The sequence below is a fragment of the Salminus brasiliensis genome, chromosome 10 (assembly GCF_030463535.1).
Source record: "Salminus brasiliensis chromosome 10, fSalBra1.hap2, whole genome shotgun sequence".
NCBI classification, from domain to species: domain Eukaryota; kingdom Metazoa; phylum Chordata; class Actinopteri; order Characiformes; family Bryconidae; genus Salminus; species Salminus brasiliensis.
In genome coordinates, this window is record NC_132887.1 from 10,252,522 (window position 1) to 10,268,366 (window position 15,845).

Consider the following 15,845-nt stretch of genomic DNA (forward strand, 5'->3'; position numbering starts at 1 on the left):
AACATTGTGTACCCAATACCCTGGTTTTCCTCAGAGCCATTGTCAGTTACTCACCACTGCTGGTCAGGGGCACCCCACAAGCCTTGCTGTTATGGAGATGCTGCAACCCTGTCATTTGGCGGGGTTGAATTCTAACAGATAACCGGATTGAAGCATCTCTAAAATGACAGGCTTGTTCAGCTTATCAAAGTCACTCAGGTCTTCAGGCCTGAGCAAGCAAATAGTATAATAATAACATACAATCCCAGGCCTGGACATGGGCAGCTGTTATGAGAAAATCAACACTGGTCACTTAATCTGTGAGTGTTTGGGCTCATCTGTGTAGTTTTATGGTAATTATTCTTATGCTTGGCTTTGGTCATGTTGCAGAAAAGCCTCGATTCTGGTGTGTATAAACCCAGCTCTAAATTTTCTACTCCTGCTGCTAGTCTGCTACTAGCCCATATGGTATTACCACTACCTCTTCATATCAACACTTATGCTTCTACAACAAATAACACTGGTCATCACTGGCAGCTGTTCCGCAGACCTATATTTAGAGTTGAGGTTACAATAAAAGCAATGCTTGGTCTTGGTTAATGCTTTTAAAACGCCCACAGAAACCTCAAATTTCCTCAGAGGAAGAGTTCTGGTGTCTGAGGAAGCCTTAGGTCAGGGTTTAGTCATACAGCAACAAGTGTGTATGCTATGACTAAGAGCGAGTACCAGGGAAATCATCATTAAGCTCTTACTCTCTCCGTCAGCGGTATGGCTCAGTTGACCTCAAACAATGGCCAAATGTGAATATTTCGTCTGCTGTGTAAGAATGCAGAAGATACACACCATAACCACTGTTACATTAACACATGGAGAAGTGCACTGACATCTGGTTTACCTGTTATATAATATTCTGCAATATACTGCAATACTGTTTTTAAAAAAAATTTAGGAAAACTGTCGGTATGAAAACTTTGACTTTTTTATTCAATAAAAACAGTAGGATCTCAAGTCAGAGTACAACACTGCTATATAGCAGTCAGGGTTTAAACACAGCACATAACACTATATGGACAAAAGTATTGGGACACCTGCTCCTTCAATGTTTCTTCCTAAATCAAGGGTTTAAAAAAAAGACTATCCTGCTTTTGTTGGAGTAACTGTCTCTACTGTCCATCGGGGAAGGCTTTCTACTAGATTTTGGAGCATTGCTGTGAGGATTGCATTGCATTCAGTGACAGGAGTGTTAGTGAGGTCAGCATGTTGGATGATCACCACCACACCTCATTCCCAAACTTATTCCAAAAGTATTGGATAAAGCACCAGCCACCATTCCAGAGAAAACAGTTCCACTGCTCCACAGCTCCATGCTGCCCCAGAGAGCCCTATTCTATTGGCAGTTCTGTTCTATAGGGGCTAGACAATCTGTGTCTACATGTGCATCTTTGTCAGCAATGGGTGAAACTTAAAGTGAGCTGAAAGTATTAATTAGAAGGGGTGTCCACAAACATTTGGACATGTAGTTCAATTAAGAAATATTTTTTTTTAGTATTGCAAAGCATAATTTTTCAACATAGCGATATATCAATATTTTCTAACAAACCAAATGGTGATAGGCAGTATTTTTAATGTACATATCTGTTCATGAAAACAGTGAAATGTATCTAATGCAGAAATTAGGATTGCATCTGTCTGGATGAGCATTACAGAGATTTTTTCCAGTGCAATAAAAGTGTCATCAAATATCGGTTTGAAATACTGGTCAAATCTAATATCTGCCCAATGTTATTTTATGAGCACCAGTCTATACCAGTTCAGATATTATGCTTTAACACAATATGATTTGAGTTCCAGTAGTGATCTGGAATATGTAATAAGTTGTGGCCAATTTCAGGGGGAAGAGCCAAGAAGAACTTAAAGCTCTGCTGCATTTTACATTTTAATATGAACCTTGTGCTTTCAGTCTGTTTTCAAGACTTTCCAAGAGCTAGGTTACCCCAGTTCAGCAAGACAGCGCTTCCTCCAAAACAGCCCCAACGCCAAGCGCACCATTATCCATCTAGCATTATGTAAGAGCTGGCCGGTGACAGACAGCACCTTTTGCAGCACTGAAAGCACATGCTGCACGAGCTTCCTGAGGCAGCACACCTCGCCACTTTCCCGCAGAGCCCTGATGTTAGAGCAGACGGAAGCCGAAGCCAAAGGAGGGCTCCGGTGCCCAGCCTGTTCGCCACAACTGACCAGCTGTTCCTGACCGCTGGGACACTGTGGAATGAGAGAGGCTTATAGATTGTTTAGTCTGAAGATGTGTGGTTGTGTGTATGTGTATCCCAAAGACATTTACATTTGGCTCTAACCCACACAAAGTTAAGCCTGAAGGCAACTGCACAGTTAAAAGTACAGCTATAGTGCACAGAGGGGCTAGAGGAGCCAGTTATTTATTTGGTTCTGGTCATAGGAAGCCCTTATTTAAAGGTTTGTGAGCATGTTTTTATGACCTTTGGATTCTGGATAAACAGTGGGAGGTTTCTAAAGAGGAAGCAGGGTGAGACAACCATCACCCAAGTAGCGTTTGGTCAGTGGTGGTCCTACGGTGGTCCCTTTAAAAAAAATAATAATAATGGGGCAAACAGGTCAGTACATCTATATGGTACAGCATACTCGATAAAATAGTCAGTAGGTACAAGAATAGCACAAGCTCACAACTGAGAGTGTGTGATCAGCAAAGGGGGCTTTTTTGCTGATCTTTTTATCCCATTTCTTGGAGCAACATTATATTCCTTCCATCTGCTTCACAGTTGAGGGCCTAATATGAGAACAGCAGGTGTCCTAATGATGGAAAAATGGCGGTTTGAGACCTGCTGTATAAACAATAAGTCTATTTTTAGGGCAGTCCTTTTCTGGTTCATGACTTATCCATGCATATTACACTACACAGTGTGCATATTATGATTGTTAGTGTATTATTATAATATAACTTATCTTTTCAAAACCCTTAATTTCAACGTCATGCTCCCATTTGGAGCAAGCTGAATATCTTGGTCCTGCATAGGAAAACTCTTTGGTTTAATGGAGCTAGCCCCATATTCACTAGTGACAAACCACTCCCTTAAAAACACAGCAGTGAGATAGCGCACTTCCACCATATGCCGCTCCGCTGACAGTTCACAAATAGTGATTTCATTACAGCAGGAGGCCAACTGGCAGCGGCATGAAGATCGGAGTAGGCCGTCTGGACTCAGACAGCTAGACACAGCACAGCCAGACAACCTCTTAAGCCTTTCACTATGTCCGGCTCTACTGACCCTTAGCCAAGACACCTCTTGGGTCCTATACAGTACAAACAATTTTTTTAGCAGCCTCTCATAGCAGATCAAACAGAAGCACAGGCAACGGCAGCGAGAAGGTGTTACATGCTGGCGTGAATGTCTCCAATCTTTTTCCCAGACGCAGGACACCAGACATACCTCACACCTTTGTGCTCCAAAAACACAGGAAAGAACTGGACAGCACTGCTAACGGGCACTGGGTAAAGCTCATATGACATATTTTGACGAGGCTGATTCAGTCAACTTCCATGAAGACTTCTCAGAAGGGCTGACGGTGGCTTTCAAGAAGAGCTCTCGATAGGCCGATTGATTTGAAGGTTCTTAGCAGGTTAATTGAGCTAACTCAGTTGAGTTGAGTTGACTGAGGTAAAATGAGGTGACTTATGGAAAGTTCTGAGAAGGTTAACTCTTACAAACAGTCTGGAGCAGGTTGTTTGAGGTGACTTTACCAGATGGAGCTGAGGAAGAGGATGGAGAAAAGAGGGGGTAAAACCAGCAGGACATTTTAATCCGCACGGAGGCAGCTCTCCACACTTGTTAATGTGGGATTGGCACCACTTAGCTCTTTGGCGCTGACCTCATATTGCTCCGGCACTGCTGGCGAGTACAACAGCAGTGCTGAAGTATGGTCTGATATCTGAGACAAAGACTCAGACTTACTGTTCCCTAAGGACAGCCTGTTCACTTCTGGACTCGACTGCCAGGGAAACGTGTTTTAATACGCAGTGGGATTCGACATAGTCTTCGGTGAATAAGCCATCTGACCTAAATTTGACATATCCTTTAGAATGTAAGACCCTAACGTCTCAAACCACAAAGATCCCTATAGACTTTAATGATTATATAAACTTATATATATATATATATATATATATATATATATATATATATATAATGGTAGTTACTGACTAAGAAACTACATGTCCAAAAGTATTCAGGCACATATAATTAGTGCATTCAGCTACTTTTAGGTGCACCAACTGCAGACAGATAGGTAAGTGCATGCACACAATGCTTATACAGGCTTCATAGAAAGCACTGATGATAGAGTGGGAGGCTCTAGAGCAGCCATACATTAGCCATTAGTTCTCCATCTCCAATGCCAGCCCTTGTTTAGAGGGTAATGAAACCCCTCAGTACTGGGCTGTGGAGCCATGGAACTGCATTCTCTATATTGATGGATCTCCATCAAATCTCCAGATCTCCGTCCAATACATCAGGGACGAGCAGGCATGTTGTTTATGATCCAAAACGAATGTTCCAACATCTAGTGTGAAGCCTTTCCAGAAGGGTAGGGGTGGCCAAACATCACATTTCAGAGGAAACACCGGACAAGCAGACCTTTATAAAGGTCTTCAAAACTAAGGGTGCTTCAAATGGTTCTTTGAGTGATATCAAAGAAGAACAACTTTGGTACCCTAAAGAACTATACCCCTTTGTGGACACTCCTTATAATGAATGCTTTCAGCTGCTTTAAGTTGAACCCATTGCTGACACAGGTGTGTAAAATGACACACACATCTTGCCTAGCCTTGTAGAGAAGAATTCTCTTTGGAGAAGATAAACATGACCATAAACATGACCCTATTTGTTCCATGCCTAATGCCAGGCGGCAGCTAGATGGGTATAAAGCCCCCCAGCATTGAGCTGTGGAGCGGTGGAACTGTGTTCTCTGGGATGACGGATGGTGCTCCATCCAATACTTTTGGGATGAGTTGAAGTTGAGGTGGGGTGATAATCATCCAACATTCTGATGTGACTAACTGGCTCTTGTGCCCTCTCTGGAGAGTAGAGACAGTTACTCCAACAAAAGCAGGAGAAACTCCTTTCCAATACCCTTGATTAAAAACTACAGGGGTGGGGGGCACAGGGAGAATACGTCAAATTCCTCAGAGACACTGACTGGAACATGGATTGGACCTACAACCCCAGGCCCCAGGAGCTGTGCGACACAGGCAGTACCTGGGGCGCCACCGTGCCGCCCGTAAATCTTAAGATAAATAACTGAATAATAGGCCTGCGGTTTAAGGGGTTAACACAGCCTACTTAGACCACCATGAGAACATGTAATTATACTTTACAAACATGTCTTTCACTTTCTCTGTAGAGTAGTGGCTTATACGCAGATCAGCAACACCTGTTTTCAGGAGAATTAGTCAGCGAGGGTGCTCTGGCCACTCATCCCCCCAGAATGTACGACTCAGGTCCTGCGTCTGGCTCTCATAACATTAAAAAACACAAGGGCTCACTTTCTACTGGTGGCAGGCCCCTGATTCAGACTTCAAAAATGTTCACTGAGCTCGTATCAAAGCAGACATGTGCATGGCAACTGTGCACTTTAGACAGAAGCCTTGGATTAATTACAAAACAAAGCTTCTCTTTGGAAAACAGCATGTGGAGAGAATACTGAAGATACAAACATATCCAAGGTGCTCTGCTAAACACTGGATAAAATACACTCTTGTGACACCATGCCGAAAGTAGTGTGACGTTACCCATTAAAAGCTTGAGCAAGGCTGAAGCATCACTTCTAAAATGTCTAGTAAAATCAGATGTATTACAGAGCTTTGCTGAGGTATTACAAATACCTCATATTGGCTAAGACAGCACTTAAAACACCCTTCAGGGATTAGAAAGACACTGCAATTAAAATGACCATGGAGAGCAGAGTGACAAGATAAAGCCTGGCTTGTATATACTCAGCGTCCAATGAGGTTTTTCTACTGCCAGAAAGGTTCATGCTTTCAGCATCTAACATGGATTTGGTTCAAGGCATAACAAAGGCCCAATCAAAGGCGCTGGCACGGGACAGAAAAATCAAAGGATGCTTAGGCAAACAGCAACGTTCAGAACTATACTGCTTGCAGGTTCCTCACTGAGAACTAGTTTGGAAATGAATATGGCAAACATGGATTGCTGTCAAAGGCAAAGGAGTTTAGGAGTTACTGAATGTGTTGTAAGGGGAGGCACGCAGCGCTGCTTCAATCTGTCACGCTATTTCCACCAGTAGTCATTGTTAGTATAGTCCAATGACTCATGGACCAAATTGAATTTTTATGGTGTTACATAAAGCCAAAAGAAAATACATTATTCATTCCAAATCACTGGACTATTTTTGCTGCACATGGCAAGAGTTACCACATCTTTCGTCTCTTGCAGATCACACCCATGTTGTTTTTCCTTAGTTTTACATGTTTTGTTTTGTGTTTCCCTCAACCAGGGGTCCTCCAAGCCCCCCCCCCCCCCCCCCCCCCAAGAGAACATATTCATAAATGGCAGGGGGTTTGGTGTTTATACTGTGCTCCCTTTTCAAAACATATTAAACCTGAGCTCCTGTCATCTGTCTTGATATACGTCTAAAGCTATAACTAACGTCAACGAAAATATATGCAGTAATAACATGTTACTGATGGATCCAAGAACATATAGTATACATTGCCTGGCCAAATAGCTGGTGGTGGTTTTTGGGAGCATTTTATATAATTGCAGTGAATTACCCTGGTCACATATGCTTGTCATCTCAAAAGTAAAGTTTCTGTCATGATCTGAGAGTGGTAATAAAGTGATATGTGGAATATCTATTGAAATCGTTCTAGCAGAAGTTGAACAAAAATGACTGTATTCTCTAATGTGCCATTCTGGATTATGTTCGGGGACTTAAAAAAGACCATTTACATCCAATTGACCATGCGAAGGAAACACAATCCTGATGATAATACTTTAGGGTAATAATAAGTCTTTTCCACAGGCAAAAATGTGCCAAATAACTAGCCACAGTGTTTAGCAAAAGCTAAACCTCATGACCCCTCATGAAAGGTTTGCTTATTTCATAATATATATATATACATTTTTCATGAAATTTTGTCACTACATAAAGAACAGCTACCAGATCCACATTGTGTAAAAAAAAACAAAAAAAAACAAGGTTTTTGTGCAGCAGCAATTTCATATATTCCATGTATGTTTATTATCTAAATACTTTGTTGAAAAGGAACAACAATTAGATTTTCAATGATAAGATTTTAAGTTTTTGGTGAGTTTTATGAATCAAAACTATTTCATTTTTAAATGATAATTTTCCAAATTACAATGAAAATGGTTTGTCTTGTTACTGTGCCTTTAATAGTCACAAATGTAAACGTCTTGTAGTTCACTCTCCTATTTTAGGCCTCATTTAATAAACAATCTGGTCTTAAACATGGCCTGTCATGATAACTATTTTTTATGTAAACCAACATGCAAGTAAACACGATGGGCAATATGGAAGTAAGCATTTGTTGTAGGCAGTATCCATTTGTTGCTGTCCAGTGAAAAATATGTATTTTTCACAGGCCTAAAATAGGAGAGTGAACTACAAGACGTTTACATTTCTGACTATTAAAGGCACAGTAACAAGACAAACCTTTTTCATTGTAATTTGGAAAATTTAAAAATGAAATAGTTTTGATTCATAAAACCCACCAAAAACTTAAAATCTTATCATTGAAAATCTAATTGTTGTTTCTTTTCAACAACAGGCCTACCGAAACACTGCTTAAACTTCAATATAAGTTTATGAAAACTGCTGTTGACAAAGTGGGCATAGATACATAACTTTTGGTTTTCATGATATCACAAATATGACTGCTTGCAGCTTAATTTCATACAGAAACTAGATATGAATGAGATGATCTGAAACTTGATTAGACACCACGTCAACCTATTTTCTTTTGTGGGGATATGATGCAGGTTATTTAATCTATTCAGGAGAGAAGGTGAGTTATTGCTGTGCTGTATTTTCAGGTGTACAGGTGTTGAGAGACTTACACAGGTGAATGGGGCAGTCTGGTGGTCTGAGGTTTGGGTGTGTGGGTTCTGGTGTTTGTGTCGATTGCTTGTCTCTCGGTGGGACGGCGACGGCTAGGCTGCCGCTGGGAGGACTCACTGCCAGGCCGGACAGGCGTCAACACTCTGGACGTCCCGGTCCGAATATAGACTTGTTCCGGGGCCACCTCCTCACAGCGCGCTCCCTGGAAGCCAGAGCGGCACACACAGGTGTGGGGACGGCTGCAGGAGCCACGGTTCTGACAGGGGGGCTGACAATCCGCTACAGGGAAAAAACACAATGGTGTCAGTGGATGAATCGATATGGAGCTATGATGAAAATATCTCTGATGGCGACATTGTTTTGATAGTGACAAAATTATTTATTTATTTTAAACACACTCATGGCTTTCCGTCAAATTTCTAATCACATTTATGTGGTTAAATACAGTCCTAATCGTTATGAGCCGAATTCTGCATGTTTATAGGTTTATAATTTCACTTTTAGAAGCTACATTTTGTAGTTGGGCAGCACCACATATCAGGGTATATTGCTAACACCTATGCGCTACGAGTGACGCTAATGTGGTACTACTATGGCTCAGGAGTTGCAAGATCGAATCTCGAGCCATGCTGTTTTGCCATCAGCGTCCAGAGTCGAAGAGAGCACAACTGGCTGTGCTCTGTTGTAATGGGGACCCAGTGCTTTCTTCCGAGGGTGTCGGCTGCCTGGCAATGCCACATCGGTGGCAGTTCGAAAAAGAGGTGTTGAGTTCTTACCCTCCTGGGATTAGGAGCTATTGCTCTACTGGGTGGGTTAAATGGCCAGTACCAAACTGGAAGAAAAAGGGAAACAGTCAACTAACAAATTTATTTAAGCTTGAATAATGACTAATGCTCCTTTAAAACAGTACTATCGCAGGTTGATAGTATATATTTAATGATGAACAATAACTCATTCTTTTTTTATTGAAAGCTTACAGTCATTGAATTTCTTGTGTACATCCATTTTATCACTGCAATATCACCAAATCGAACAACCCCTAAAAAGAACGATGCCTTTCAATCATTCTCCGAGACAGACTTCATCAAAGCCAACAGAAATGTACAGTGATGAAATCACTGATGTGAAGAGATTTCAAAACATCAAGTCAAATCCAACAGTAAATACTTCATTCTACCTCACACTGGATACACAAAGCTCTTATGTTTGCTAAATAAACCAGACTCTGTCCAGATACGCTACCCTCTCCACAATTCGTGATTGATGGACAAGCAATATTTATCAATTGTCTGCGAACACAGTCGGTGTGAGGCAACTTCATGGTCACGGCCGAGTGAAAAACAATCCGCGTCCCCCTGCGAGCGGCCCGCCTGCCTACTTCAGTAGCATCCAGTGGGGCCTGTGGCATGCCATACAAACCAAACAAGCCTCTCCGTCTTGTGACACTGCTGTATGTACTGGAGGGGCAGCCCAGAATTTATGGCATTGTCCTCAAACAGTAAATCAGGCCGCCGCTCTCTGGCAGTTAAAGCAAACAGCAGCGTTCTGTCAACAGTGCAGGAATGCTATTGACACAGATGCTGGGGACACTGACAGATTACAAGCAGAGGAGCTTCCTCTGGCTATTCTGGCAGAGACCTCAGGGGCAGAGTGCCTACACAGCCCACTGACTGGGTGAACCGCTGTGTTTCCTGTTATTGTGATGCAGTCCTTGAACCCTGTAATGGATAGCAAAATGAAGAGGTGTCGTCACATGATCCCTAGGCCTTTTCCGCACTACGGCGATATCGCTAACCTGAGTTTTATTGGAAATCTGTCCTATTTTGCACAAGTTTGCACAGTTTTCACTTTCACTTTACCTTCCCTTCATTTAATTAATTATTATTTTTTAAAGAATGATTGCAGTTAGCTATGTTCCATTGGCTCTATCAATAAAACATATCACTCTACATACATACATACATACATACATTATGTAGACAAAAGTATTGGGACACCTGCTCATTTAGTTTTTTCTGAAATCAAGGATATTTATAAAAGTTTTGGAGTAACTTTTTGGAGCATTTCTGTGAGGTTCTGAATGCATTCTGCGACAAGAGCTAGTTAGTGAGATCAGGATGTTGGATAATCGCAATTCGACCTCACCCCCAACTTCCCAACTCTCAGCTGGTAGTCAGTTAGGGGCAACTGTGGCCTAAATATTAGAAAAGGGGGCTATATAAGACAGGAGGGTTGCTGGTTCAATCCCTACGACTGGCATCAATGGCTTTAGTACCACTGGGCACTTAAGCAAGGCATCTAAAGCCCAATTGCTGCCGACTCCTTTAGATGTTATCACTGCCGTAATCATTAGTGTAAGTGTGTGTGTTCATGGATAGGTTGAATTCGGTTGTGCAGCTGTGCTGCACTTCATCTCATTATGGAAGTTTGTCACGTCATAACTGGATCTGTATCACAATTGTTATTTTGTGTAAATTTACATTTTTGTCTAGTGAGCCCATCTGCATGTACAAATTTAATCATGAGATTAGCACACTATACAATGTGCAGCTCTTCTATGTTTCACCAGTGTAATTCAGCTGTAGAAAGGCTCTAACAACCCAACAGCATGATTACTTATTGTGATCCGCTGTTAAAATGGATGATCCATTTTTGCCATTTGTTGATGTCTCACTATAATGTCACTTTTGTTTCAGACCACAGTTCAGACTGCTCAAGTGTATTTTAGTGACATTCTACTACTGTGTTTAAGCCACAATTCATGCACTGTTTTATTTAACATTGTCCATAGTAGTATTTGTATAATCAAGCATTTGGACCTTGGTAAGATTCGACAGCATGTATTTAGGAAGCTGTTTAATTCAGTCTACACTTCTATGTACACATTCATGGTTAAAAAGGGCCCAAAGCCAGAAGGCATTCCTTTGCTTTATGGTACGTTCAGTTCTATATAAAGAAGACAGTTTTAACAGCTGGAAAAGAAATGAAATATTTACTGTAGAACGTGTAGAAGTTGTAGTAACTTCTGTATATGTAAACGTGTGTCTCCAGAAGGGGATAAAATAAGATCTGTACTGTAAATACTGTCCAGCTAGACATCTGGCCTAGTATCTGTATGCAGTTAAATGAACGTCAGAGGAGCCTTAATTATTTTGAAATATATTTTTGGAAATACATTTAGACGTAGGTTGGATTTGGGAAGTTTTCATCCACATGATTTCAACTTGTTTGATATGTCCTATCTGAACACATTCTCCAAACTTCAGAATAAACATACCTCTTTTACTAAACCAGTTATATCTGAGCTCCATATCAGGAAGAAAAACAGACTTTACTGCACCTTTGTTAAATAAAAATTTGACAGTGTCAACATTTTTAAAAGGCTGTGTTGAAGTCATTGTTTTTGTAATATTTTTTGTATATATTCGACCATTCGGCCTCCAGCAGATTAACTCTGTCCAACTATGTTGAAGTCAATCTGAGGAAATAGAAATGAGAAGTGTTTCATCCTGGACTGCTTTTTAAATGAAGCTTTTTCAATTTAAGAACCCACACAGATAAACCACAACAAATAAACATATACATTAAATCATAACTGGGCCTCAGAAAGAAAGGAAAAAATAATGCACAATACCAGCCCTTAAAGCCCTTTGCCAAATGCAATACACAAAGGGTTAACAATGTGGCGTTCTGCACAGACACAGGTCTAGAAAACGCCCACATGTCCCTCCTCCACCCAGAACCTTAAATCATATGACTAAAAAAAGGTTCCATGAGCATTCCAGTCAGATACCATAAGCATATGGATACCATAAGTCTTCTGGTCTGACTGTAGGGTTTTTAGTATAGCTTTACTGCACCGTCACCCCTTTGTGAGGGGGACTCCACGCCCAGCTCGGCCTAATAACGTTGCATTAATTGCTGTCGTGCTGATTTGTCTTGCACATCATTAAAACTAATTGCTTCACATTCCTTTCATTTGACAAAAATGTGCTTTAATTGTCGTATTGGGGTTTAATAAAAAACAAAAAATTGCAAAGGAAAAATTAAACGGGAGACATTCTCTGCATAGCCACTGTCATAATAATTATTGTGGGGACACAGAGTCCAGTCATGGGTGGAGAAGAAAAGAGATGCAGTGGTCCAAAGAGTGAACATGATGCAGACTCCCACTCTGTTTCTTCTCATTTACGATGTAATGGCATGCTAATCAGTGGAGTGGGTGGCATGCTTCCTGGTGGCCACCATTATTTCTTTTTATTTCATTATTTCATTTTTGTTTTCTTATGGAAATAGGGGCATCTAAGGGCATCTAAAAGAACAGAGGCTACCATCAATAGTGGATAAAGGCTAATAGGGTCAAGTAAAACAAGTGTGCTGCTTGTTTTTAAGGTCATTCAGAGTATCCACTCTTCCAAAGAGAGAACAGTATGAATGGCCTGATAAAAAGCATGGTTTATTAAACTTATAGGGTCATAGAGGAATTGAGAGATGGCAATCTTTAAATTAGGAGGCCCATCATTAGTGTAACAATCACCCCAGTTAGACACAAGGGAAGGAGTCTGGACTAGAAAACTATGAGCTGTGTCTGTGGGCCTTGTAAAAATATCATGGCCCAACTGTTTTCCTCAATATGTGTTATAAGTGTTTAATATCATGTTTGAGGTCATGTTTTCAATCACAGAACACCTGTCAGACTGAATTAAATTAAAATCAGGCCAGGTCACAACTCTTCCTAACTCACATTTGTTAGTCCTGCTTTTCAGTTTGGTCAACAATACACACTCAGTTAAGCCTCAAAAACACTATATTGCTCAAATACTGTATAAGAGGTTTTGTATGTGGTTCCTCCCCTTCAATTTGTTTATTGTTTATTTCCATCTACAGGTTAGAACCTCCCTTATCACATGATGCCCCCAGAGAGGCTTTTGACAGCGGAGCGCTATTCAGGATGAGCAGTTAGACTGTAGGGCCGGTCTAGAGCTGTGAAATTAACCCAGTTCTGAGTAAATTTATCTTTCTGTTCTTTCTTGGACATAGAAATGTAGATGGTTCTACAGCTCAGTGGTACAACTGTCTAACTGCCTGCTTGTCAAGAGACAGGAAAAGTTCAAATCAAGTTCAAATCATGTCAACCTCACAGCACCTCTTGGTTAGGAGTCTGAAAATAGGAAGACCAGGATTGCTAACAAACAAAACATCCTCTACAATATTAAATCAATTCCAGCTGCAGCTCATTTACTTATGTTTTTACTTCTGTGAGGCTCAACATAATATGTATTGTTGACTAAACTGAGATGCAGAGTTTAAAATGTGAGTCAGGAGAACTGTTGACTAAACTAAGCTGAGTTCACTGAAAAAATGTCCCACAATCAGTTACCCTATTATTTTAGGTTGGCTTGAGTTTACACTGTATCACAATGGGCTGCCAATGACAATGTTACAAACCCTGAAAATAATAAAATTCACTGTCCCATCACAATTCATAACTTTTACCCTATACCCAACTGACCTAGGTCAAACAAAGCCCACAGTTTCACCTACAGCACTTAAAGCCCCAAGCACATGTAAAAATGAAATCCTTCTGTTTCCTTTCTGGGTCCAGGGTTAATTCAACATTGACTCCTCAGAAGGAACAGGCAATTAAACATATAATATATGTTTCAAGTAAAGAGCCACAGGTAATGAAAGAGGGGGGAGAGGGGTTTGACAGCTCCTTCAATGCATGGCCGTTGCTTCATTGTGGCTCAAAGGTTTTCAATCACCATGAAACCTGAGCTGATGTAACCTAAGCGTGTTTTCTCAGTAAATACAGTCACCAGAAACAGTTACCAGCCCAGCCCATGTGGTTTCAGCTTTTACTTGAACTGAATGGATTTCCTTCTTTTTTTTTTAAAGGACACTCATCATGAAAATACTTGCTTTCACCAAGAGTACTGACAATGCTGTCAAGAACCATCAGAAGACCAAGCATTCCGAAGTTTGGGAAAGGCATGTTCTTCATTAGAGAATAACTAGAAAGTGTGTGCCAGTGGATTCATGAGAGAAACAATAAAGCAACTTTAATACATACCATCATAATTACTAAAACAATTATTATTATTTTGCCAAAGAATGCATTTATTGAGTACTTTTAGTAATTTGGTATGTAGGGGGCAGTGGTGGCTCAGCGGTTAGAGCTCCGGGCTCTTGATGACAGGAATGTGGGTTTGATACCCGGGCTCAGCAAGCTGCCACTGTTGGGCCCTTGAGCAAGGCCCTTCACCCTCTCTGCTCCCTAGGCGCTGGAGTTGGCTGCCCCTAGTTCACTAGTGTGTGTGTTCCCTACCACAGATGGGTAAAATGCGGAGGACACATTTTACTGTGCATAGTACAGTGACAGATACATGCACCTTACCTGATTTGAGCAAAAAAAGCTAAAATGTCGTAAAACAATAGTTAAATGCCATGTAACTATTTACAACCCTGTTATTATGCTTCAGAATAAAACATGCTGATTTTCCTTTTACAGAGGTCTTGGGGAAAAATGATAAGCTCTTTTATTGGCTGGTTTACAGCACTGCAGAAGGCTCGCATTACTATAAAAACACTGTAAAGATTCTTAGTGTTGAGGTCGTTGTATCCTCTCAGCATGATGTGCTGTTAGCAAGCTAAAGAGATTGTAACTGGTTAGCTTTTAGCCTTGCCCCCACTCGCTTACAGGGTCTGGATTTCTGGGAAGGTAACTGGTAAAAAGAAGTCGGTGCTTTCTCTTCTGATGTGGTTCAGCTGAGGTAGTTTGAGGGAGTGGACAATGGAGAGAAGAGATGGCAAAAGTTAGTCGGCTAACATTAACTTTTAGTTTAGCACGGATTCCTGTTTACTTCCCCTCTCGTTCTGCTAAAAAAAATTACGTAGACTCCCGAAGTTGAAGTTGAATTTTACAGTTTTTGCCAGCTTTTACTGGGAGTTTCACTGGTGGGCTGGGTTTATAAAAAGGTTTGGGGGCGTAAATATGAGTCAAAACTGTGACAACATAGTTTTGGAGTTTTGTAAATGGCTTGATTTTCAAGCTCTGTTTTGGTTATGTCGGACTTTCTTTTGAAGGAGGGGACATCAGGGGTTTGAGGTTCACGGCATTTCAGTTCCATGTACCAAAATCTTACTATTTAAGTAGGCCAAGAAAACTACTACAGTTGTTTTAGGGCCTCTTTTAACTGTCGGAGCACATATATGGGTATTCCTCGCTCTCCTTTCTACATCACTTACATGTTAGCTTCACAGTTTTAGCAGTGAGTCATAAGAATAAGGTTCAGGGGGTTAAAATCTCATGAACAGCTGTTGGATATTCAGAATGACAAAGATGAATCATGGTGGGGAAGGTACAGTAAGAGATTACATACAGTATCTGTCCCAAAGAGGGCTGCATTCCCCCGTGTACCGAACAAAAATACAGCAGTGATTGGATTTCACAACGCCGGTTCATTTTGAGTTTCAGTCCACTATTTCAGTTACTCTGTAACACTAAAATCTCTAAGACCTCAATTTATCATTGGAACTCCACGCTGCCCTTAATGCTTGTAGGAAATCTAATCTTACAGTAACCTCAATCTGACCCATGACACCGGGTACCAAACCTTTCACCTCTTGCTATTAACTGAACATTAATCTGACATGTGATGAAATGCACTGAGGCAGAAGTTAGTTTATCTAACTCTTTCTGTGTGGTTAATCATTTGTGCCTGGTGTGTAAA

At 40.9% G+C, this 15,845-nt stretch overlaps 1 protein-coding gene across 1 annotated transcript in view; it reads right to left on the bottom strand.

The window, feature by feature from the left end:
* LOC140564075 (latent-transforming growth factor beta-binding protein 2-like) overlaps positions 1-15,845 on the bottom strand; it is a 154,840-nt gene that overhangs the window by 119,522 nt on the left and 19,473 nt on the right. The window contains exon 3 of the mRNA XM_072689151.1: positions 8,112-8,391. Within this exon, the coding sequence (XP_072545252.1) occupies positions 8,112-8,391 (280 nt within the window). The remainder of the gene's footprint in view (positions 1-8,111; positions 8,392-15,845) is intronic.